Source organism: Gambusia affinis, linkage group LG16 (genome assembly GCF_019740435.1).
Source record: "Gambusia affinis linkage group LG16, SWU_Gaff_1.0, whole genome shotgun sequence".
Classification (NCBI taxonomy): Eukaryota; Metazoa; Chordata; class Actinopteri; order Cyprinodontiformes; family Poeciliidae; genus Gambusia; species Gambusia affinis.
The window spans coordinates 22,543,661-22,566,614 of NC_057883.1; the positions used below are offsets into that span (position 1 = coordinate 22,543,661).

The window sequence follows — 22,954 nt, forward strand, 5'->3', positions numbered from 1 at the left end:
ACAGGAGGTTTGTTCACCGTTCTTTCTTGCCAATGCATCATGTTCAGATAACTGTGATTCCCAAAGCCACATAAATCCTAAACATCATTTTTCAGCCATCAGTTTTTTTTCTCCATGATGAATTGTCAGCTGCAGGGAGCTTTGAAGGCACCTCCAAATGTAATGTGTTTTTTATTTAGTGCAGCCACACCACTGTTATCCACAACTCTCTCTCATCCCTCATCCTCTCCACCGTCTCTTTTCTATTTCCATTATTCAGGACAATCGCTGTTTTCTCCTCTGTCATCCACATGGAGAATATAAGCAGACTGACATTAAATGTTTATGACTCCTGCCAGCGCCCCAATAAATATCTGTCTAAGCAAAAAAATAATAAAATAGTCATTCTTCACCGGAATACAATATGATATACCAATAAAAATGTTTTGAAAAATCCAACATTTAGTTTGAGTAAATTTATTCAGTAAGGAAAAAAGTTCAAAGTTAAGAAATAATTGTTCTAGTTGAAAAAGCACTGAAATATATCTTGCCACCCTTGCAAGATGAATTGGGCTGTGGGCCTTTTCTCTAGCAGACACTGGGAACATAGGAGTGCCTGGAATCCATTAAATAAAACAGAAATTCAGGGTAATAATCCAAATAAACTCAGAAATTTCTAATCAAACAAGCTTCATACATAGACTTTCCCAAATAAGAGGCCAGAAAAATCATCACTATGTTTACAACAGCACCATATATACAGCTTTCCCAGTTATATTCAATCATATTTGCAAATGTGAATACATTTATAGACCAAACTCTGAATGGTCACCAATTTGGGGTTAAGTGCCTTGCCCAAGAGAACATGTGATGTAACAGGAGGAAGATAAAATCGAACCTACAAGTTGAATGAAGACCCAAGTTTAAGTTTACACTTCAGGTCACCAACTGAAATAGGAAGGCATTAACTCCTATACAATTCATCTTGATTCTCATCTCCCTTCACTTTCCCATCTGGGATTTCTCTCATTGAGTTGGATTTCTCCAGTAGAATTTGTAACTGAGCCAATTATTAAAAATGAGCAGAAGTTTTGAAGAACGACATAAATTTTTCAAGCCGTTTTATCATTTTAGTCTGGAAATGGCAGGAAGTGAACGAAGCCATTCAGTCCACTTTGGCCACACTTCCAAATGCCGTATCAACATTAGCAGCCATTTTGTTTGCTGCTAGTGGAGGATGGTGTCCTCTCCCTTAGAGAATGCGTGTGTGTATGAGTTTTAAAGTTGAGGGTGGAGGCAGCATTATGGAGCCTCACAGCCCTGGTCTCACATTGAGCTTTTCAGCAACAAACAGTCCAGATGGGTTTTGATTCCAGTTCAAAACCCATCTGGGAATCTCCTCTGTTTATAAAACCTTTTGAACTCACAAGTGACATTACTGACTCAGAGATGCCACTCCTCCAGGTAGAGTCATCATGCTGCAAACTCTACCTGCAGCAGGATGAACAATCCTGGAAAAACATGAATCAGTCTGTCTGGACCCCTCCCTCATATTTATCACCATGGAAACGAAACATGTTCCCTGTCTAACTGTGGGAGGTGAAACTTAACTTAGCCGTGGAGAAACGGATGGCTGGTTTGCTCCCTGAGCCAGCAGCTCACAAATCAGATGAACTGATGTGACAATGACTGTTGATTAACCTCATTTTATTTCAGTTGGACTGAAACTGGCAGATGAAGAGAAGAGGGTGAGTGATGTTGAGCGAGCTCAGGGGGAAACAATGAATCATAGCATGGAGCTCCCTGTATCGATGTAAATTAAAATGCAAATACATGCACACTCCAGTTGTGAAGTGGCTGTCAGATTTGAAACAGGTTGTCAGAAATGATCCATATGATAATTATTTTTGGCTTTTCTAATATTTACTGTTGATGGTGCTTTGTTTATGTTACTTGTCAATAATTATTTCTAAAACAAAATACTGTAGAAATTTCAAGGAGAAAGTCCAGCAGTTTGAAATGAGCAGCCTTTGAAAAGCCTTTTTTTGATAACAGGGCAAATCTGTGTTTTATTATCATTGACATACCTCTGGCATGATCATAGGATCCTCACCAACACATTTCAGTTATTCCAGGTACTTTGCTTGTTGGAAGAGAAGAAAAGAAAAGAAAGTTGAGAAAAAGAAAAGAAAGGAATAGAAAGGAAAGGAAATAAAAGAAAAGAAGAGAGGAGAGAAAAGAAAGGAAAAGAAAGGAAAAGGGAAGGCAGAAGAAAAGAGAGTTTTTACTGAGGCACCTTAGCTCTAATGTTTGGAGTTGCTAAAACATGACATGCTGGTAGCAGCATCAAGCTGTGGGGCAACTGGGAAGTTGGACAAAGTTACACCAAACGCAGGACAATCCTAGAAGAAAACCTTTAAGAAACTGCAAAAGACTTGAAACTGTGGTGGAGGTTCATCTTCCTGGACAGTGACAGGGATGTCAAACTGATTTTTAATTTGGGCCACATTAACGTCCTGAATACTCAAAAGGGCCAGTTGTAGCAAAATGTATTGACAAAACAACATATACAAAAAAATATGGATTAAAAAGTAACCCTAACCCTAACCCTAACCCTACGCTTCACGAATTGCGTGTCATCCTTGTCTTAATAAGACTCAACAAATGTGAAAACTTTTTCACATTAATGTAATTAAGCAGAATACAGATTCAGTCAGCTTTCATTTCAATAAGTTTACCCTCATCAAGGTTGTAATTTATAGATTCAACATTTTTAATTACTAATTTGTAGCCACCCAACGGTGCAGATGATCCAAACAGAAGTTATTTCAGTTGTACACCTCTTCAGCCTCTCTTCAACCGGTTATGATAAAGTAGGCATTAATGTGGGGAGGGGTAGATGGCTGATTTCAGCTTGAAATGAGGCACAGAGGGCATGCCAGATTTCAGCTGAAGGACTCTGAGAACGGTGGTGATAACTCCTGCTTATCTGAGTTGAGAGAGGACACGCGCAAAGGAGTGAAAGAAACCAATTATCTGCTCCATATTGAAGGAGCAGTAATTAACCAATCTGTGCTGAATGACGACAGAAGGAGGTAATGTAATTATAAAAAGCCTGGCTCTTTGCCATTAAGACTTCAGATGCAAGCAGTTTCTTTGCATTCCAAACATCAGTACAATCATCACTCACACAGAAAATGCTAATACCACAAAGAGGCTGCAGCTGCGTTGAGATGGTGGGCTTACAATTTCATATACAAATAAAGAGGAGCAAAAGCTGGTAAAGAAATGATATTCTTCACTTGTCCACAGTCAACGTATTTTTTTTGTGTATTTTTCATCACAGCCAGATCTTTTGTAGAAAGAGAACAAGAAGCAATGAGATAATTTGAGTCAGAGAGCACCGTCGAGCAAAACCAGCATGTTGAGGCTTGACTGTGTTCCTCAGGTATTTGGGTTGGGCAAAAAAAAAAAACAGGCAGCCAGGAGTATTGTCTTTGAAAGCACCTGGGACACAAACTCAACTCTGCACAGACGAACAACAGTAACATATTCTCTAGTTACTGATTATCCTGTACAGGAGTGGAGAAGCTAAATGCTAACCGTCAGCAAGTCAGTACTGGGAACTCACTCATCCCTTCACTCATTTATCACACACTTTGTTTATTGCAGCATAAAACAACAACGTGTCACTTACTCATGTATAAATATGGCTTCTGCCCTGACCAGGCCTCTTGAGCTTCGTTCAAAAACAACAACAGCAGGGGGTGCCAGATATCTGAGGGCAGCACTTTGATGAATACGGCTGTTTGATCAGGCCATGCCCTTTACTGCCATAAGAGAAACTGTGCACTGAAAACTTGGTGGCTGTGAAACTTATCACATGACTCTAAGACAGCAGGCAGATATTCAGTAAATCCCCTTTATAGCCCTGAAACCAAAAAGCTCAGGAACAGAGCAGCTGACAGTTTGAAGGTGTTAGAAAACAGCATTTAGATGCGTTACATAACTTTTGAAGATTTCACCTACACATGTAAAATCAATCAAACAATCAATGCTTACTTTTAAATGATGAATGTAAAATGAACAAATAAACAAATACAATGAAAAAAAAAATCTAACATCCTGAGCAAAAACAAGCTGTCATTCTGAAAAGATTAAATTTACATGATCAAACATTCAAGAGTTAAAAGAAAGATATGTATGCATTATAATAACAATTATTATTATCAGACAGATTATTATTAAAATTAGACAATCATTCAGGAATACAGGTGGCTCAATATAAATTCTCAACAAAAATTAACAAACTGTTAAATATAAGCATAGATTAAAATAAAAATAATAAAACTGGATTGCTGTCATAACTCAGCCAAGAAAAGTCAGAAAATTATTAATTTAAACTTATGTAAACTTAAGAAACATGAAGATAAATAAAATAAGACAAAATCTTAGATCAAAGTCAAATTAAAAGTTTATTATGCAGAAAATATTTCAAAATCAGAGACTGAACCACAAGTTTTAGTTTTTCATATTAGAATAGATACCTGCAGAGTTCATGTAATAAAATGTGGAGTTTTATGGTCACCTTCACAATATTATCAAGTAAGATGCTGCTTTGATGATGACATTGAAAAATATTTTGAAGCAGTAAAATAATGTTGAGTCAATAATGAAATATTCATAAACTTTGGGCAAAGTTCTGTCATCATAGGAACCCAGACGTCAACAGAGTTCAAAGAGTAAAATTAGCAACATTTCTGGATATTTCTCAGGAGAGCAGACTGGTTGGATAAGAGGATTAGGTCGGCTGGTACTTCTAGCTTTTCTTTTCCCAACAAAGTCTTGTGATTATTTATGAATAGAGAATTTCACTCTGCACTCTGTGAGTCACAATATGCTGAGGATTCACACTGAACAAAGTTCCTACATTAGAAAGTAGCAGCACAGATGCATCTCAATAATGAATCTGGTCCACCATTTGGAGACAAAAGAGGAAAAACTGGCAAAATGTACCTGATAGCATCATTAAAAGTTTGATTTGTTTCATTATTTAAATTAACAGTGCAGATAAGATTTAGCAACATTAAACATTATGAAGTATTTCAAGCTTTTGTCTCCGTTAAGGTGTACAACCGATTGTTAAAACAATTCACACTATATAATACCAATAAATAGGACTTCTAATACAGAAATGTTATGTTATGGCACTCATGGAGAAGATTGCTGACTTGTCAGTTGCCCACAAAAACCGTTCCTTAAACTCTCCACAAAAAAGTATGCCACAAAAAGTCACCACTAATTAACTAATGAAGAGTGCTTTAATATACTGGGAAAGTTGTGTGGAAAAAAAGTAGAGAAGTAGAGAAAAGGTGCGCAAGAAACATGGATAACTGCAATGTACACCAGAAAACCGGCTGTTTCTCAACAGCTGAATCAAAACTTACTGAGGGAAAGTTAAGTGGAAGAAAAAAGCACGATAGAATAAAAATTAACAATCCACAAAGACAGCCATAGTCCTTCAGAGATTGTCAAGAAAAGTAATTTCAAGAGCTCTGTGGGGAATTGAATGGAAAGACACCAGAAACATCACATATAAAGGTCAGTATTAAAGCAAACTGGACTTTCTCAACATATCAGCAGAACCACAGGCTGATCTTCTTCATGCAGCTGCACTGATGCTGCACACAGAGGGAATAGTTGTACAGCACATGGACAATGCAGCTCAGTATTTAATAAGATTTCTGTATTTGAAATTATTGATTTGGTCTTAGATTATATTTTAACAATCTTAGAAATTTTATTTTAGGTTTTCATTTATGTGTAAACCAAAAAAAATTTATGAACTAAACACATGAAATATATCACTCTGTTTATACGTAACCATAAGTTTGGAACATTTTAACAAATTTATGGAGACGTAAAGAATTAAAAAAAATGTATCTGGTAGTTTTTAATGAATCAATATGGAAACAGGGTTAAGATTTTTTTACTTTTTTTTTTTTTAACCATAATTCCGCAGCTCAGGTGCTGCTGTTGTGCGTCATCTGCACAGGGCGCAAATCTGCGCCGTTCTTTCTCACGCAGATTCTTCAGCCTGACCTCAGCGTGATTGTGAAGGCAGTTATGAAGTTGTGCAGGTAGGCGGGGGTGATAGGTACCGGAGGGTGGGATCCTGCGCCCGGCGGGGCTTGACAGCTCCGTACTATTGGCTGACACTAGAGGGGGAAACTCTACCTGTTACCTGAGAAAAGGAGTGCCATTCGTCATCATCCGATTCCAAATCAGGATCAAGTTTTCCTTCCTCCAGCAGTCCGGTGAGGTAGAAGTCGGCCAGGACCGCCTGGAGCTGAACGAGCGACTGGAGCAGGACTCCGAGCATGGAGCCTATCGCGGCGTGGAGCGAGGAGAGAGTCACCAAGTGGCTCCAAGGTGAGGGACATACCCGCTTCTTCTTTTTTAAACACTTGATCCCCTCGCAGGTACTTTGGATCGGGGCGGTTACGTCGAAAATAGAAGCAGCACGCAAATCCTATTGGAAGTGAAAGGTGGAGGTGGAATGAGGAAGTGAGAGAGAGAAGCCACAACAGTGCAGCGCTGATCAGTGTCAAGAACTAAATGTTTCAACGGGGTTAACAATGGCCTTCTGTTGTTTTCCTGCTTATTTAGTTTGACACACTGAAACTAAACAAAGTTCTGCAAAAGAAAAAAAAGGGGGAGGGGGGAATGAAGGAGAAGAGATTTAACCACAAAGCTCAGCCTGGATTAATGTTTCCAACAGTTACAAACAACACAGCGGAGTCCTCTGCTTCTCTCTGCTACTTTGTAGAAAAGTTCTATGTTCGTAGTAAAAGTTTTTCTGAGCACTTTCAAAAGAAATGCGTCAGCCATATTCACTTATTTAAAAAAAAAATATATATATATTCAGTTTGTTTTTACTTCAATTTGAGCGAAAATGGGAATCTGAAAATATTTTCTAGTTTTCTGCACTTTTCCACTGGCATTTTAACAATTCACCTTCTGAGATTAACTCCAACTCTTTGAGCTTGGAAGCCCTCCGTCTCACCACCCTAAGCTTTCATTACTACCAGTCAGAGGAAACATGCTGCTAAAATTAAGAGAAGACTGGTGGGATTTGTTCAGAAATCCTTACAAAGGGGGCATCCTGAGTTTCTAAACATAGATAGGTTGGTTGAAAAAGAGCTTTGCTTTATGTCTCCGCTCTTTCTTCTTTGTAAAAAAATGAAGAACAATAAACTTCAAGCAATCACAAAAAACACTCAGTCAAAGAGTCACAGCACAATTTGGTTTAAATGACCAAGAGTCCACAAGTGATTATTGAATGATTTTTTTCTAAAATGTTGCAGAGGTTCTGATGTGTTTGGGCCGGATGTTCCAGAGTTCAGGTAGCTCCTGGAAAAGCCCATTCAGCTCCCTATTTTAATCTGCTCCTCGGTACATCCAGGAGGATCTGCTCACCTCACCTTACTGACCTCCCTGTGAGGGGCAGAATCAGGAGCTCTCTGACAACTTAACACTTTAAAAAACTGTAAAATCTTGAAAATCATTTTAAAATGGAAAGGGAGCCAGAGAAGAAGCTGAAACCGTCATGATGTGGTAATGATAACATGTACCTATCAGATGTCATGATGCAGCATTTTCAACCAGTTGGAAAGAGCAAAAACCATCTAATGACAAATATAGCACATAAATATTATATCAGTTTATTTTTAGTTAGTTTGAGAGACATCTGATCTTTATCTTTTTATCTTGTAGCTGTAACTATGCCAACAGAAAACAAAGTGGACCATGGATGAACCCCTGGGGGATCCCACTAGTTAGGAGTGTGATAAGAGTTTGAACAAGAATGATTCAGCATGTTGCAAAACACCAAAATGTATTGAAAGATATTGGTTTCAATACATATTGGTGTAAAAATATGTATTTTCTTACACCAATATGGTGTAAAAAATAAGATTATTCAACTGAGTTTATTTAAACTCAGTTTAAATAAAGCAACTGACTTTATTTAAACTTTAAACATATTCAATAAAATACACTGCAGTAAATCAAAACTCAAGTCAAGTTAATAAAATCCTCCAGTGTTTTTTTATTTTTTTTCCAAAGTAGTGTGTGATTTTGAATTTACTTTTTGCTGTTCATTTCATATATTGCATGTTAAAACCCAGGTTCCATTTCAATGTGACTTTTTCAGTCCTAACCTCGATACATGAACCAGAGTGAAAGGCATTTTTCATGCTGCTACATGCTTGAGATTTTCTGACACCAGAGAATTTCCATGTATGCCCCGGATCTGTTTGTAGTAAAAACTGAAAAGCTTTCATGACTTCCAGGTCTGGATGCTCCCACTGATCAGTACCAGGTGTCGGAGTGGCACCTATCAGGTCTGGACCTGCTCCAGTTGACGTCCCAGGAACTGGAGGCGTTGGGAGTTCAGAAGATCGGACACCAGGAGCTGATTCTGGAGGCTGTGGAGAAACTCTGCTCCCTGGTGAGTGAGAACACACACCTGTGTGTGTGTGTGCGTGTGTGTGTGTGTGTGTGTGTGTGTGTGTGTGTGTGTTTACAGTGCATGTCTGCAGCAGCATTATCTGTGTCCAGCTCTGTCTGCTGTGTGTGTTATGGAAGTGTTGTGTGAAGTGAGCAGGATGTTACCTGCGTGGTTGTATCCATGTTTGGTGAGGGTGTTGGAAATTTTTTGATATGACAGCATGCTGATTTCTATTTCTGTAATGTTTTCAGATCCTGCTGTTGTTTACACAGTCGTACCAGGAACTGTAGAATAATCTCTTAGAAATCTGTCCAGCACACCCAGAACCACAGAACTTCCTGACATCTTGGCCTTGCCTTGGTGAAATATGGGATGTTTTTACTCAGTGTGATTTCTTAGTACTTTGATCTTACATTCCAGCTCCAGCTTTTCAAGCGTTTTGTAGTAAAAACATTAACTGTATTATTCATGTAAACATCAGATAAGCACTTATGCCGAATCGTTTGCCAAAGCATATCTAGAGAACGGCTGTGTGTCCTGGACAATATTTGGGAATGTTTTTGGCGTCTTTTCCATGATTTACTGCATCAGTGCAGCATGGCCTGGAGGTGATCAGTGTGTGGCTCTGATGAAGTGTTCAGGAAACCCATTGTGCTTTAAAAACAGCCTTCAGCGCCTCCATATTGTTGACTCTGGTATCTCTCATCTTCCTCTTGACGATGCTCTACTCGACAATACTTAGATTCTCCATAATGAATCTACATTATGCACCAATTAACTTTTTTTACTTTGCATAGGGATACAGATGTCTGAGTTTTGGTATCGGTAGTCAATGCCATCAGGAGTAAAACAGTTAATGTAAATAAATAATAAAGAAACGGACAAAACAATAGATCTTGGTCAAACATGTAAAAAAAAAAAAAAACACAACAAATGTTCTTTCAAATGGTTCAGAACGTGCAATTAGGAATTCTAAATATAATTTAAAATAAATAATAAAGCTTGATGTCGTTCAGAGCACAAAGCATAGAGTTGAATGAATAGATCTGCTCTCAGGGATTGGTTATATTGTCATTGATACCCACTCTATTCTTTTTAGATACAGATATTAATATTGGATCAGTGTATCTCTAGTCTATATAAACTAATTACTGAAAGAAATGACATTTTCAATTATATTCCAATTTAATCGGATACATGCACAATAAGCCACATTCACTCTTCTTTTAAATCTTTACCTGTTTTCTTTATCTTGCTGCATAAATACAATCTTTAGGAAATTTGGATGGAAGCTTCAGTGACTTAACAAATGAGCTGTTTTATGGGGAGATTTGTGGTCTTCCATAATAGTCTTTGCTTCAGTATAACCTCTGATTCAGCAGCTCTGGTGACGTAACAGCCTGTAAACATCAGACTAAGATGGCTTAAACTCCTCGTTGCTGAGTTCTTTAATTAACCGTGATACAGATTAAACCTGTAAGTCTGGAGTCTGTGAATGAGGAAAGCTGCTCGTCTAGTAATTCCTTTTTTTCCCCTCAAACAGACCTTGTGTGTGGGTGCTTGTGTCTGTCATGATGCTCCATGCAGCTCTTAACACTGCGCTCATTCATAAAACCTCCCCATCAGATGCTCACATGGCGCAGACAGAAACACTTTCAAGTGCACAGCTACATAATTAACAGCTCCATAAAAGATTCATGGCCACTTGTTGACAAGCTTGTTCTGGTGGCTGCATGATGTGTACCAACAAAGCCTGACCAGTATGAAGCACTCGACCCCGAGATGAGTGGTCTGTAACAATCAAACACTCTGTTTTAAGAGCCATGTTTCATGACGAGATGCAGAAAACTGGAGCGACAGACAAATGAATAAAGGCTGTTGTCTTTCTGAAAGACTTTGATTTGATAACAGGGATGATATGAAGTCTGAGGCTTTATTTGAATTATATTTTACTAGATATAAATCAGTCCTGGAGTTTTTCTGCATGGTCTTCCTGTCCATGCAAGGATTCTCTCCTGGTACTCTGACTTCCTCCCACAGTATGAAAACGTCATTGTTAGGTTAACTAGGCCCTCTAAAGTGCCTGCAGGTGTGAGTGTGTGCATTTGTTGTTGTTTGTCCTGTGTGTCTGTGTGCGGCCTTATGATGGGCCTGTGATCCGTCGCCTGCTTGCATTAGCTGGGAGCAAAAGGATTCTTATCAACACCACCATTGTTGTCACAAACATCTTTCTGGAAGAAATATGAACATTTAAGAGGCGGTGGAGTCCCACCACAATCTGATCCAGAATCTGTAGAGGGAGATAAAGATTAAGGTGATGGAAATGAGGCCTTCCTATCACGACCGACAAGCTCATTACCAAAGATAAATCATCAAAATATCACTGGATACATGCAAACTGTTGACCGACAGCTATAGAAGCGGTTTGATTATTCAAATACCAAGAAAGTCATTTTTGAGAATTTTATACATAATTTCTTTTATGCCATTTAAAAAAAAAAGCAAATTAAAACAGATAAGTTATCTTTTTCATGACTTGTATTCATTTTCCATTTTCTATCAGAAACAAAGTTTATGGCTGAATAAAAATATTTTAAAATCTAAATCTACCAGGGTTTGAATCATTTTGGGCATAACTGTTAACATAAATATGCATTATTAGAATTTACACCAAATTCTATTATTAATTTAGTTTTCATTATGATTTATACAGCTCTGGAAAAAATTAAGAGATCACTTAAAATAATTTGTTTCTCTGATTTTATTTTGTTTATGTTTGAGTAAAATGAACATTGTTCTTTTATTCTATGAACTACTGACAACATGTCTCTGAAATTCCAAGCAACAATATTGTATTTATTTGCAGACAATGAGAAATGGTCAAAATAATTAAAAAGATGCAGTGCTTTCAGACCTTGCAAAGAAAACAAGTTCATATTCATTTAGAAAGAACAATGCTAATGTTTTAACTCAGGAAGAGTTCAGAAACCAACATTTGGTGGAATAACCAGGAGGTTCTCAAAGGGATTCAGTGCAGTGGGTTCTTAATTTCTCCCAGAGCTCTACTGTTTTAAACCTTTTATTATATCAATGTTTTCAATGTAATCTTATTGTTTAAGTTAAAGAAATGTGCACAAAATTTTTAAATGATTAAGTTTTCATTGCTTTGTTGTTGACAATGGAGGCAGAAATTATACTGTTTCCACGACAACAAACGTCCCAAACTGCTTTACACTGATAAATTCATTTGGAGCATCTTGACCTCCTTTTTTTTTTCACAGTTTTTCTTTTAGCTCAAAAGTAACTGAACTGTTCTTAAGAGTTCATTGCGGAGGTTTTCTGTGTTGTATGTAGTTGCATAAAAGCTGCAATATGAAAATGTCTGTTGGACTGAAAAGAGGAATAATACTCTGATACTTAAGCTTTCTGTGGATTTATTCAAACCAGACAGCAGAAAAGACACAGGAAATGAGGGAAAGTTGGAGATTTGTTTTCAACATATGGAACTTGGCCAGTAACAAACCACAGCGTATGAAAATGTGTCTCAAAAAAAAATAAAAATCGCTACCCTCTTCTGGAGGGGCTGATGACAGCAGGGGGTGGAATGTCCTGCCCGGCCGCTACATGTGTGTGTTGTCTTCAGACTTACGGCATGGGAGGAGAGAACCTGCGCAGTCTGACAGAAAAGCTGCGCGTCGTCGCCCACTCCCTGCCGATGGCCATCCAGGGCGGCTGGCGCCACAACAGCTACGACGGACGCAGCGCCACCAAGCTGCCGGCTGGCGTTCTGAAGAACGTCATAGAGCTCATCACGTCTGCCAGAGGCCTCTTCTGCTTGCTCAACAGGTTTATAAAGAAGTCTTGAGTGCATCATTGTGAAACGTGTTTTATTTAACTTAGATCAATTAGCTCTATGTGTTGGTTGAATGATTTAACAGAGTTACCTCAGTGGGATTCTCCCCTCACTTTGATTGTGACTGAATGTTTTTGCTTAAAATACTTTGTTTCCTCTCGCTCCCAATCTGTCTGAACTGATTACATCATGATCTGTCTTTCCAGATATCAGTTATCCCAGCTCACCAGATACACCTCTACTCAGAGCATATTCACCCATTGTAAAAATCTGGGAGACATCGTCCACAAGGTGGGTGTGTTCATGTGTTTCCTACATCAGTTCAGCTCAAATCTGATATTTCCAAATCCTTTCAGCTCAACTCTGACTTTCCATACAAAAATTCAGAGCTAAAAAGACAAAACTCCACTGTGTGCTTGAGGTCGGCAGACTTTTACAGAGATTTTTTTCTTAAACTCTGGATCAGTTTTATCTTAAAAGGAACTGCTACGTTTTCAGTTGTAATGTCATGCATGATAAATATCCAAAGAGGAACCACAATCGGTTGGGTGTGCGCCAGTTTGCTTTTTAATTCTCCCAATTACACTAAACAAGAAAAACAGAAGCACATGCACACCCGTCTGGTTCTCAGCATAACTTTACTTGCGCAATTTTTTGTTGTTTTCTTTTTATCTGTAAATTCCTGACATATTTGAAGGGAGGTTGAACCTCCACGGAGTTTTGGTAAGAAGACAGAAACATTTAGCTTCTGCTTCCTCCATTGTGGAGTTGGGAAATGCTTGAAAGAAACAAGTGAGGAAGGAATAATCATAAGAGGGTACATGAGAAGAGGGTGGAAAGTGCTTAGTGGTTGTTGTAGCAAAGAGGACAGGCCCGGATATGTAATGCTGGCCGCCGGAGGGAGGGAGTCAGAGAGCAAGGGAGGAGACTTAGAGAGGGATTGCACTGCCTCTATCAATGACTTCTAGCTCTTAGGGGAGTGAACACCAAACACCGAGCAACAGGCAGCGAGAGGCTGTATTCTCAGAAGTACGACAGGAAAGGAAAAACAAGCTGACGGAGGTGAAGGAGAGAAGAAAACAGACAAGACGAAACCTGAAAGAGAGTCTGGAGCTGAGAGCTGAGATCCAGTTTTTAAAGGACTTTAAATATATCCAGCTCTGGCAGCCTGCCAGCATGACAGGTACTGTTCTCACCGCTCTGATTGGATAACTCAGCACAAGGTGATCCTTCCTTTTCTGCTTTTCGATGCAGCATTTGTTTTCTGCCTCATTAAGTTTAAAGAGAGGTGATTTTAAATAAGAAACTCTATCTCTGAAAATGAAAAACGAGCTGCTGTCTGTGTAGCAGAAGCATCGGCTCTGAGCTGCGGGGGTTGATCAGATCAGAAGTTAAAGTCTGTGTCGGTGTGTTTTAACTGTGAAAATATCCTAATAATCCTCGAGAAACGGCGAGTACGAGAATGAAAGGAAGTGTGGATCGCTGAGTGATGTAGTGTTGACTCTCAGAAGATGTTTTTTTTTTGTTGTTGTTTTGCTCCTACGCGATGAGCTGGCCTTGTTGACGGCTGTTTTCATTCATTATTGGCTATCAACACATGGGGGAGAGCGCTTAGTCAGTGAAAAGTAAGTTAACAAAGCTCACCACTTTTGGTGCACACAGGTTGTCAACTATTTTTATTTATAGGCGATTGTTTGACTGGTTCCCCTTTTAAAGACGCCACTTATGTGCTGGAAGCTTGAGAGCACAGAGGATATTTTATTGTTTGGATGCCAATGCAGCTGAAAAAACAAAAAAAACTGGCACTGATTCTGTAATTTCAGGTCTATGGATTTGACTCATCGCTTATTTTGTAAGAAACATTTAACACATTTTTTAAAGTTCCTGAATAGCTTCAAACTTATTTACGCCGCCTTGCAAACGTCTTCATACGAAGGTGATTGGAAAGGAAAAGTTTGTTGTTGGAGAATATTAGAAAACAAACTGAATCATAAAAACAAAAGATTGCAGCAGACGGGTCAGGGAAACAGCTGTGAAGTTTAAAGCAGAATATAAAATAATATTCCAAAGATAGGAATATTACTGCAAACAAGACATGGAATTACTCCTAAGCTAACAGGCTGAGTGAGGACAACATTTAACCTGAGGAGCAGCCATGCTAACTCTAGAGGAGCTGCAGAGAGTAGCAGCTCAGTTGTGGAAATAAATTTACACACTAGATATTTCCAAAACTTAAGTTAGCTCAACTAGGTTAGTTGATGTAGGTTTTGTGGTTCTAAACAAATAGCATTTAGTAGAACAGGGAGAAAAAGATGACTCATTGAATTGTAAACGTTTCTGACTCAAGGTTTTAGATCCAAGCATTTTTCTGTGATAAAGGGCCTAGTCAAAGTTCAGACCTTAATCCAAACTGAACATTTGTTGTAAGACTTGAAAGTTGTTATTTACAGACACTCTAATCTGATCTGATAGAGCTTGAGCTTGTTTTGCTCAGAAGTTTGGTGAAAAAACTCTAGATATGCAAATTCGGTGGAACCACGACCCAAAACACCTGCAACTCTAAATGCAGGAACGAATGGTTCAACTGAGCACTAACAGAATATGGCTGACTTTTACTCTTCCAATAATTATCTGTATCATTCTCCTTCCACTTCACAATTGTGCACTACTTCATGTCGGTGTGTCACATCAGATTCCAATAATGCCTGGAATATTAGATGTGAAGGGGTGTTAAAGATTTTTATGCCTCCTCCTCACCAGTCTATAAGTAAGAACTGTACTCGTGTGCATTTCCCTTCACCACACAGACAAATAAAGTCATGGTTATTTAAACCTTTGCTTGTGGCTAATTGAATCTGGTGTCATTCCCCGCGTGACATTTGTGTTGTCAGGGGGCCAAGCCTTCAGCGTGACGTCTTCCTCAGAAGCCGCACCACATCCTTCACAAAAGAAAGGACTCTTATTTCTCCTTTCTCCACGAGTGTGTGTGCATTTCAGAGTGTATTTCTTTCTCCCGCCCTGGGGGCAATCTAGGTCAGCAGTCAGCTGGTGTTGCCAGGACCCAACACTTAACTTGTCAGGTCTGAGTTTCTCTGCGGCACAGCTTCAGGCAGCAGCCAAAGTTAAAGAGATTGAGGCCGAGTAGAGAAAGAGGTGAACTCTCAGGTATGTGAGATTTATTTGGTTTCTAGAAGAGAAAGTAAATAATGTCTGTTATTGCACCTTTGATGAATGCAGTTCCAGATGAAAGCAAAAAATTTTATGAAGGACTAAATATTTCTAAAAGAAAACAGCTATGACAGCTTTGCTTTTAGTGTGCAGTTTGGGTTACACAAGGCTTCAGCTTGACAGGAAATATATAATGATGCACTAAAACACAATATAGCTGTCACAGGCTAGCAAATATTAACATGTTTCACCAAAGCGGATAACTTATTAAGAGGACAAGAATAGACGGGGGTTCACACCAGGAGAGATGGAGGGTGTAATTTCAAATGATGGCAGCAGGTGTATTTATGTTTCCTAATCTTTTTATAGCACTTCTTGCTAGCAATATGAAACATCAACAGAGCAAGTTCAAGAACTGAGCTCAAACTGTGTTGGTTGGTCGAGATCTTTGACTTTCCTGTTCTACCTCCACCAATCAGCAGGGACATTTTTTTATCGTTTAGATATATTTATTATCTTAGAGTTTAGGGCTGGAGAATGTGGCTTTGCCTGTTCAGGTTGTTCTCTTATTTTTGCTTTTTCTGAATGTTTCTCCAACACCGTGGTGCAGCACTTTTCAGAAAAGGGTTTGTAAATTTACCTCTGGGAATGAATAATAAAATGTGCAAAACTTAAATATTCTTTAGTATAATTTTAAATTATTTTCTTAAGATTTAACATCATACTTTGTTTGCACTGATGCACTGCAAAAACAAACTATTTTTGCCTAGTTTCTACTGCAAATATCTTAGTACATTTGAAATAAGACAAAACTAACATAAAAGTAACTTTTCATCAACATATGTCAGCAGTTTTTAAGTAATTAAATCTTAAATATACATAAAAACACATTAGTTTCACTTATAATGAAACATTTTTCCTGTTTTAAGTGAAAAAAATCTGCCAGTAGGATTTGTATCTGTTTTCAAGAATTACTGACTTAAAACGGCTTATTCATCTTGCTGAAAAGTTACTTGTAAGTTATTTTTGTCTTAATTCAAGTGCACTAAAATAGCAGTACTAGAAACTAGACAAACATTTCTGCTAAAGAGTTTGTGTCCTAGTTTTAGGAAGTATGAGAAGTTAGTACACTTATTATTAAAGCCAAAATAATCACAAGCAATCTTCTTATGGTAGATTTAATTCCATTAAAGTGGAATGTTAAAACATTATAGAAAATGTGTTGGAATCATTGGTGGTGAGATTATGATTTTACTATCACCATTTAAAAAAAACACTTTCAAAGGTGGAAAATGTCCAGGTCAGAAAGAACTTGACTTGTTCTTGCCACCTCAAGTAAATTAATTAATTTCTTTGTTATTGTTGAATATAAATTGGAGCTAAAACATTTAAAGTTGGGAAGAGGGAAGATTTGATGACCAACACCAAAATCTAACCCAACAGAAGAAAGAACATACCAAGAAATACTTGATCACAGATTATATTTAGCAAAACCAGAACCATGGAAAACCTCCCTTCTGCTCCGTATCAATGAATCATTCAACTGATATTGCAGGTCCAATCTGAAATCATATTGTATTTTAGACACATTAACTCAGAAGACAGTAGGAACTTCTATCTTTGTTTGTGTGACTCACTTGATGACTGTGAAGTTTTTGTTTCCAACGTAGAGATGAGTTTTGCTCTAGTTTACGTGGAACTAAACGTGGCTCAGCTGTACAGTTCCTGTGTACTTATGATACATCTTACATTTTTTGGTCTGTGTCCTATAAAAAGTTCAGATGTGGTTTCTTTATTATAATCTCTTAGATGTCAGATAAATGGAAAGGCTTGAAAATGGAGCATCAAAATGCTGGAGGCTGTTGAAAAAATGAAACGCATCTTCACCACACCTCAAAACCTTTAATGCCTGATACACTTTGTCTTTTTCCACAGAGACACTCAAAGCTTTTTGTAGACCTCAAACTTTCTCCAACAACCTGCATTTTTTAAAAATTTATATTTTGTGTTAGTTTTTTGGAGGTACAAACTGAAACAGATTTTTTTAAAGATATGTGTTGCAGTGTAGATGTAAAAATATGCAAATTTGTCTGTGTAATTTGTGATGATGAGCATCTGCTCCTTATTCTATCTAGTAATACATCAGTTTGTTATTAAAAGGCACCGAATTGATCCATGTAAATAAGTGCATTAAAACCTCTTCTCACCTGCTTCATAATGAACCTTTGATCATTTTCATGGTCACCTGGAGGTTTTGACACTTTCAGATGCTTTACTTGTAAATATTAGTAAAAGTCACTGGTTTACTCTGTTTGATTCTCCAGCCCGGCTTTCTGACCAGTTTCCTTACAGAACATTCTGCCTACCTTGGATTTTTTTTAAATGTGCCATTTCCTGTTCTTCCACTGTTAAAATAAAATGCAGAACAGGTTGCACTGCTATGGGAAAGTCTCCTGTGACAAATATGCCTCAGACAGCAGAGTTATGCAATTCATAGAATGAAAAAGGTATTTCTTAGTGAGAACAGAAGTGATACTCTGCTGGTTGGTAGGCGGTGCAACCTCTTCTGAACTCGACCTCCAGACAAGTTAAGAGTTTATGTCCTTGATTTGCTGTTTTAATTTCTGTTACAGATAAAAATACTTGGCAGACTTGAATGTAAAATAATTTTTATTCAATCAAGAAGTTGGTTTTGATAAGATGCAGCACTTAAATCTCTGAAAACATAATAAAACAGTGGAAAAGGAGAATCGGTTTACAATTGAAATCTGCCTATTTGTGGTAAAGTATTCATGGAAAACTTTCCTCTTTTGTAGATTTTTTTGTAAACTTTCCTTTTTGTAGATTTTATGTAGATTTATTCTTTGTCGAGCATGTTTATTTAACTAAAATATTCGGTTTCCTTCATGTTTTTTTAATATTTTCCAGCTTCAACAAATGTGATCTGACTCACTGAGTCATCAACAGTCCGATGATATGAGTCGAAATTATTTCAAACATCTGAGCAACTTTTTGTAACAGGAAAAGATGTAAAAACCTTCACAACAGCAGGGCGGGGGATCTGGGTGGGGCGGCTCGGTGCTACATCACAGGCAGAAATGAAAGCAGAAGAAGTGCACACATGTGAAATATTTATGCCTAAAACAGTTTGAGCTGCACAATAATTCACTAAACGTCATAACTTTGTGGGTAGTGCTTCTTGAATGATACAGAATGTACTGAGTACACTCCAATATTGTTCACATTCTTCCTCTAGACGTTTAGGTGCAGCTTGGTTTGCCATAAATATCTCTTCTCTTCCCACAACTTCTGACATTAAAATTTTTTAGATATCTTTGGCAGTTTGTCAAAAATGCATGTTTTTCTCAATCAGAAAGTTTTCAACTTCAGGAATGTTTACTGTGTAATTTACTGGGCTTTGGATGAGAGACTGCAGCAACAAATGCTTGTTTTGTTATTTGCCTCCAATATGGCTGCACCCAGTTTGATGACAACATGTGAAAATACAGTTTAGCACATTGTTGGTTGCTCTAACAAGCAGATTGAGCATGCTAACCTGAGCTAATATGACATTTTGTCTAAATTAACTGAGGTTTCCTTTAGCCTTCTGGTAGCAGTTTTTGATTGCAAAAAATGAGGCCATTATAAATTATAATAAATTACAGTAAATATTTATTTTATTTGAAAGAAAAATGTTAAAAATAATTTATTAGCATGTCTTGCATTCACTTTTGAGAGCCCAAATCTTAGCTCATGATGCTAATATGTATCCATGACTCCCTGTGTTGTACCTTTTTTTTTTTTTACTCAGATTGCTTACGGCTCTATTTTTAGACGTCCTTACGTTGTGAAAAGTGTCTGGCTAATAAAGCAGCTGAGCTGAGTAAGCCTAGCAATTAGCCTGCCTGTCATGATGAGATTAGTTTGCTCAAATAGGCAAACTATTTTAACTATTTAAACAGCTATTTTCATCTGTTGTATTATTTTTAAAGTGTCGATCATCGTCACAGTCCCACAAGTTTTCACACTTGAGTAAAAGCAGAACGGGGCTGATAATGATGCTCCTCCTCATAGTCTTGTGTCAGATGACTTCTCAATTAGCCCAATCTGTTTGTGTTCAGTGTTGATCCCTCGGTACATTTCACAGGGATTAGTTTTACCATCCGGACCTCTGTGCAACTCGTCACTCCGCCCCTCAGATTAGCTCTGGGCATTAATATTATCTGGTGTGTTATGCTTTGTAAACATCGGCCCCATCCTCTGTGAGTTTCTCATCATTCTCCATTATATGAAGCTGCTTCTTCATTTCTTCTGCTCCCTTTCTGAAGCCACCTCTCTGCCTGCTGAACCATTATTGTCACTCGCATCCCAGAAACCAGACATGAAGGCAATTTAGTTCCACTGTAATGGTTTTAATAACTGTATCATTCAATACTGGCGCCTTCTGAGTGAAACATTGTTTATCAATGTGAGATAGATGGAGTATATATACTGCAGATTAAGTGGGAGTGTGTGTGTGTGTGTGTGTGTGTGTGTGTGTGTGTATGGGTGTGCGTGAGGATCTAAGGATTTTGAGGTCGTCATGTAAATGTAGAGCTGCTCCATCTTTGTTTTGATGCTGATTTTATTGAATTTCTTTGCTGTTCAGTACCAGAACCTTTCAGAATTTTCAGTTCTCCTTATAAATTATTCACTCGTTATAAATAAATCGCATTGCTGTTGAGCATTTCTTATCCATTTGACTGTTTGTAAAAAAAATAAACTATTCCTCTATATTAATAATCTTAAGCTGAAAGGCTTCAATAAAGGGTTCAGTGCCTCCAGAAGTAACCATACAACTTGAAATTTTCCATGTTTTGGCACTTTCCACAAAATTCAACATTTTCATTAGTATTTTTTGCGATAGACCAAAAATGCAGTTCATAACTGTGAAGTGGAAGCAAAGGAATTAATTTTCAACATTTTTTACAGATAAAAATCTGAACATTCAGTAAAACATCCGTCACTGAACTGTGAGTTTTTGGGAGTTTGTTTCTGGCTGCTTTGCACATCTAGAAAGAGAAAACTTAACCCTTTCTTTGGAAAACAACTCAGGATCATAAAATCTGATGTAAAGAATCTAACATGTGAATATGCTTTAATCCAAATCATTCCACAATGTCTCTGCTTGTATTTTTTTAGATTGTTGTCCTGTTGGAAAGGGAAGTTTATTGAGCAAATATCTTTGTACACTTTAAATAAGACAAAACTAACGTACAAGTAACTTTTCAGATAAAAAGAACTAATTCCACTGGAAGATTATTTCTCTTATAGCATTATGATTCTTTCACATATCCCACTTTATAAGTGAAAATATCAGCCAGTGAATCGAATACCATTTTTGTCAATATTACTTGTAACTTGCTGAAATTTTACTTGTAAGTTAGTTTTGTGTTGGTATCTCATCATCTCCTCCAGGAAGGAATCCCATCCAGCAGAACATCAAACCAGATGTAGCTTCTATTGAGAGAAAAAACTGAAAAACTGAGAGGAAACATAAAACTAACCGTTGCAATAACAGTAAATAATGCAACTTGGAGAGTAGTAGAAGAAGAAAAGTAGCAGAGTGAGGAAGAGCGGTCTGTTTGTTTCATTCAAGTTTTCATGGGTGTCAGAGTAAAAGGGGCTGAATACAAATGCATTCCCCAAATTTTTTTATTTTTAACTGTAACAATGTGTCAGTTTCCCTCCTCTTCACCAGCTTGTTTTGGTGAAGCTCTTTTGTTTTGGTCCTTCTAATAAAAAGTTTAAAGCTGCAGACAGAGTAACTTAAATCAGTCCAATCAAAAACATGATTGGTTATATTAATCATTACTATTGACTTCATCAGAAAGCTCTCAACGGGTGTGTGGCTTTTTGCTTCCTGACTCGAGCTGTGAAGAGGAAATGGGACATGAGTTTTGACTCAGTTTTTCCCATTTCCACAAATCAATGGCAGTAGCATATAGACCCATGTGTCATTTTGTGACTCCTCTGTTTAAATCCTGCTGTTTCACTTTTCCAACAGGATTCCACGGTCTACGAAAAGGAGAAGGACATCATATCTGTTGTGAGTTTGTCTCACAATTGTGCCTTTTCATAATTCCAGCTGATGAAACTTTTGTTTCACTGGGCTTTAAATGAGGTATTTTTAGCTGTGTGGACCGGTGTCTCCGCCCAGTAAGTGAAAGTGTGTTTTTCTCGTTTTAGTGCCGTCAGCTGGTGGAGGTTTGTGATGAGATCCTGAACTCCAGCTCCGACTCGCTTCTGACCCAAACGGCTCAGCTGGAGAGCGTCAACCTGATACCTGCTACACCTGGTGATCAACTGGTAAAGATTGTTGTTGTTTTTTTACCTTCTTCTTCTTTATTATCATCATGAATGTAAAAAAGTTTTTATTCCATGTTAAATTTGTGTCAGCCACAATGAGCTCTCATGGGTTTGCTCCGTTTTATTTTAATTTAGTTTTTATTCAGGCTAAGACTTCAATGTATGCTTTCAATTAACTCGTTAAGAGAAAAACTCGCCTATTAATTGAATTAGTGTTTAAATAAGCTAATATGAGATGAATCCCATAATGTCATGTGTATCTGGATAACAGGAGTAAAAGCTAAATGTTTATTATTGCTACATAATCCCAACATTTAACCTCTAAACCCAGAATGAGACAAAAGCTGACTGTGTCAGTTTTGATTTGCCAGCAAGATTTCAATTCAGAAAGGTGTTTTTTTTATATTTTTAATTTTTTGTTGTTGTTGCCTTTTAGTTAATTATGCTATGTTGTGCCATTGGGAAGAACAAATTCATGTGCAGGATTTAAAATTTATATTCCCACTAAAGTTTAATGACTGTAAAAACAAAAATACATTCTTGAATATTTTTAATATTGTCATCTATACTTCTATAGTCAATGTTCTAGTTTACACTAAATTGTGCCAGAAATATTAATATATCATCATAGTACACATTCTATGATTTATTTATTGATTCAGTCATAAACAAAATTTGGAATGAGTAAATTTTGCTAACCACTATTTGATTAAAATAGAATTGATTGTGATTAATAAATTACAAATTATTTCATTAATTTGATCTTTTTCATTTCATCCCACCCATGTTGATATTTAGTAAAAATTGTCTACCTCAGTTTATCTGCCATGTGGTAAATTGAAGTGTTTCCTTCTTCATTCAGTTAAAATTCACACAAAATCAATGTAAAATATTTAAATTTCAATATTCCTTCTTTTTTCTTTACTTTTCTTGACCTTTATATCCATATTTTTTTACACTTCACCTTGCTTATTATTTTACTCACCCTCGTATTGTTATTTTTTTTCCCCTCCTACTGATTATACTAATGTTTTTTTAAGCACTAACTTGTTTGAAGCTTATTTTTAATCCTGACCTCTTCCTGGGGTTTCCTC

General features: G+C 37.4%; 1 protein-coding gene across 2 annotated transcripts in view; it reads left to right on the forward strand.

Moving 5' to 3' along the window:
- Window positions 1-6,121: 6,121 nt before the first annotated feature.
- The window catches only part of cnksr1 (connector enhancer of kinase suppressor of Ras 1), a 30,681-nt gene continuing 13,848 nt past the window's right edge, over window positions 6,122-22,954 (forward strand). The window contains exons 1-6 of one of the 2 annotated variants that reach the window (XM_044142062.1): window positions 6,122-6,411; window positions 8,334-8,491; window positions 12,135-12,337; window positions 12,551-12,635; window positions 21,559-21,600; window positions 21,741-21,860. In XM_044142062.1, the coding sequence (XP_043997997.1) occupies window positions 6,360-6,411; window positions 8,334-8,491; window positions 12,135-12,337; window positions 12,551-12,635; window positions 21,559-21,600; window positions 21,741-21,860 (660 nt within the window). In that variant the 5' untranslated portion in view covers window positions 6,122-6,359. The remainder of the gene's footprint in view (window positions 6,412-8,333; window positions 8,492-12,134; window positions 12,338-12,550; window positions 12,636-21,558; window positions 21,601-21,740; window positions 21,861-22,954) is intronic. The other variant, XM_044142061.1, reaches the window with a different exon arrangement.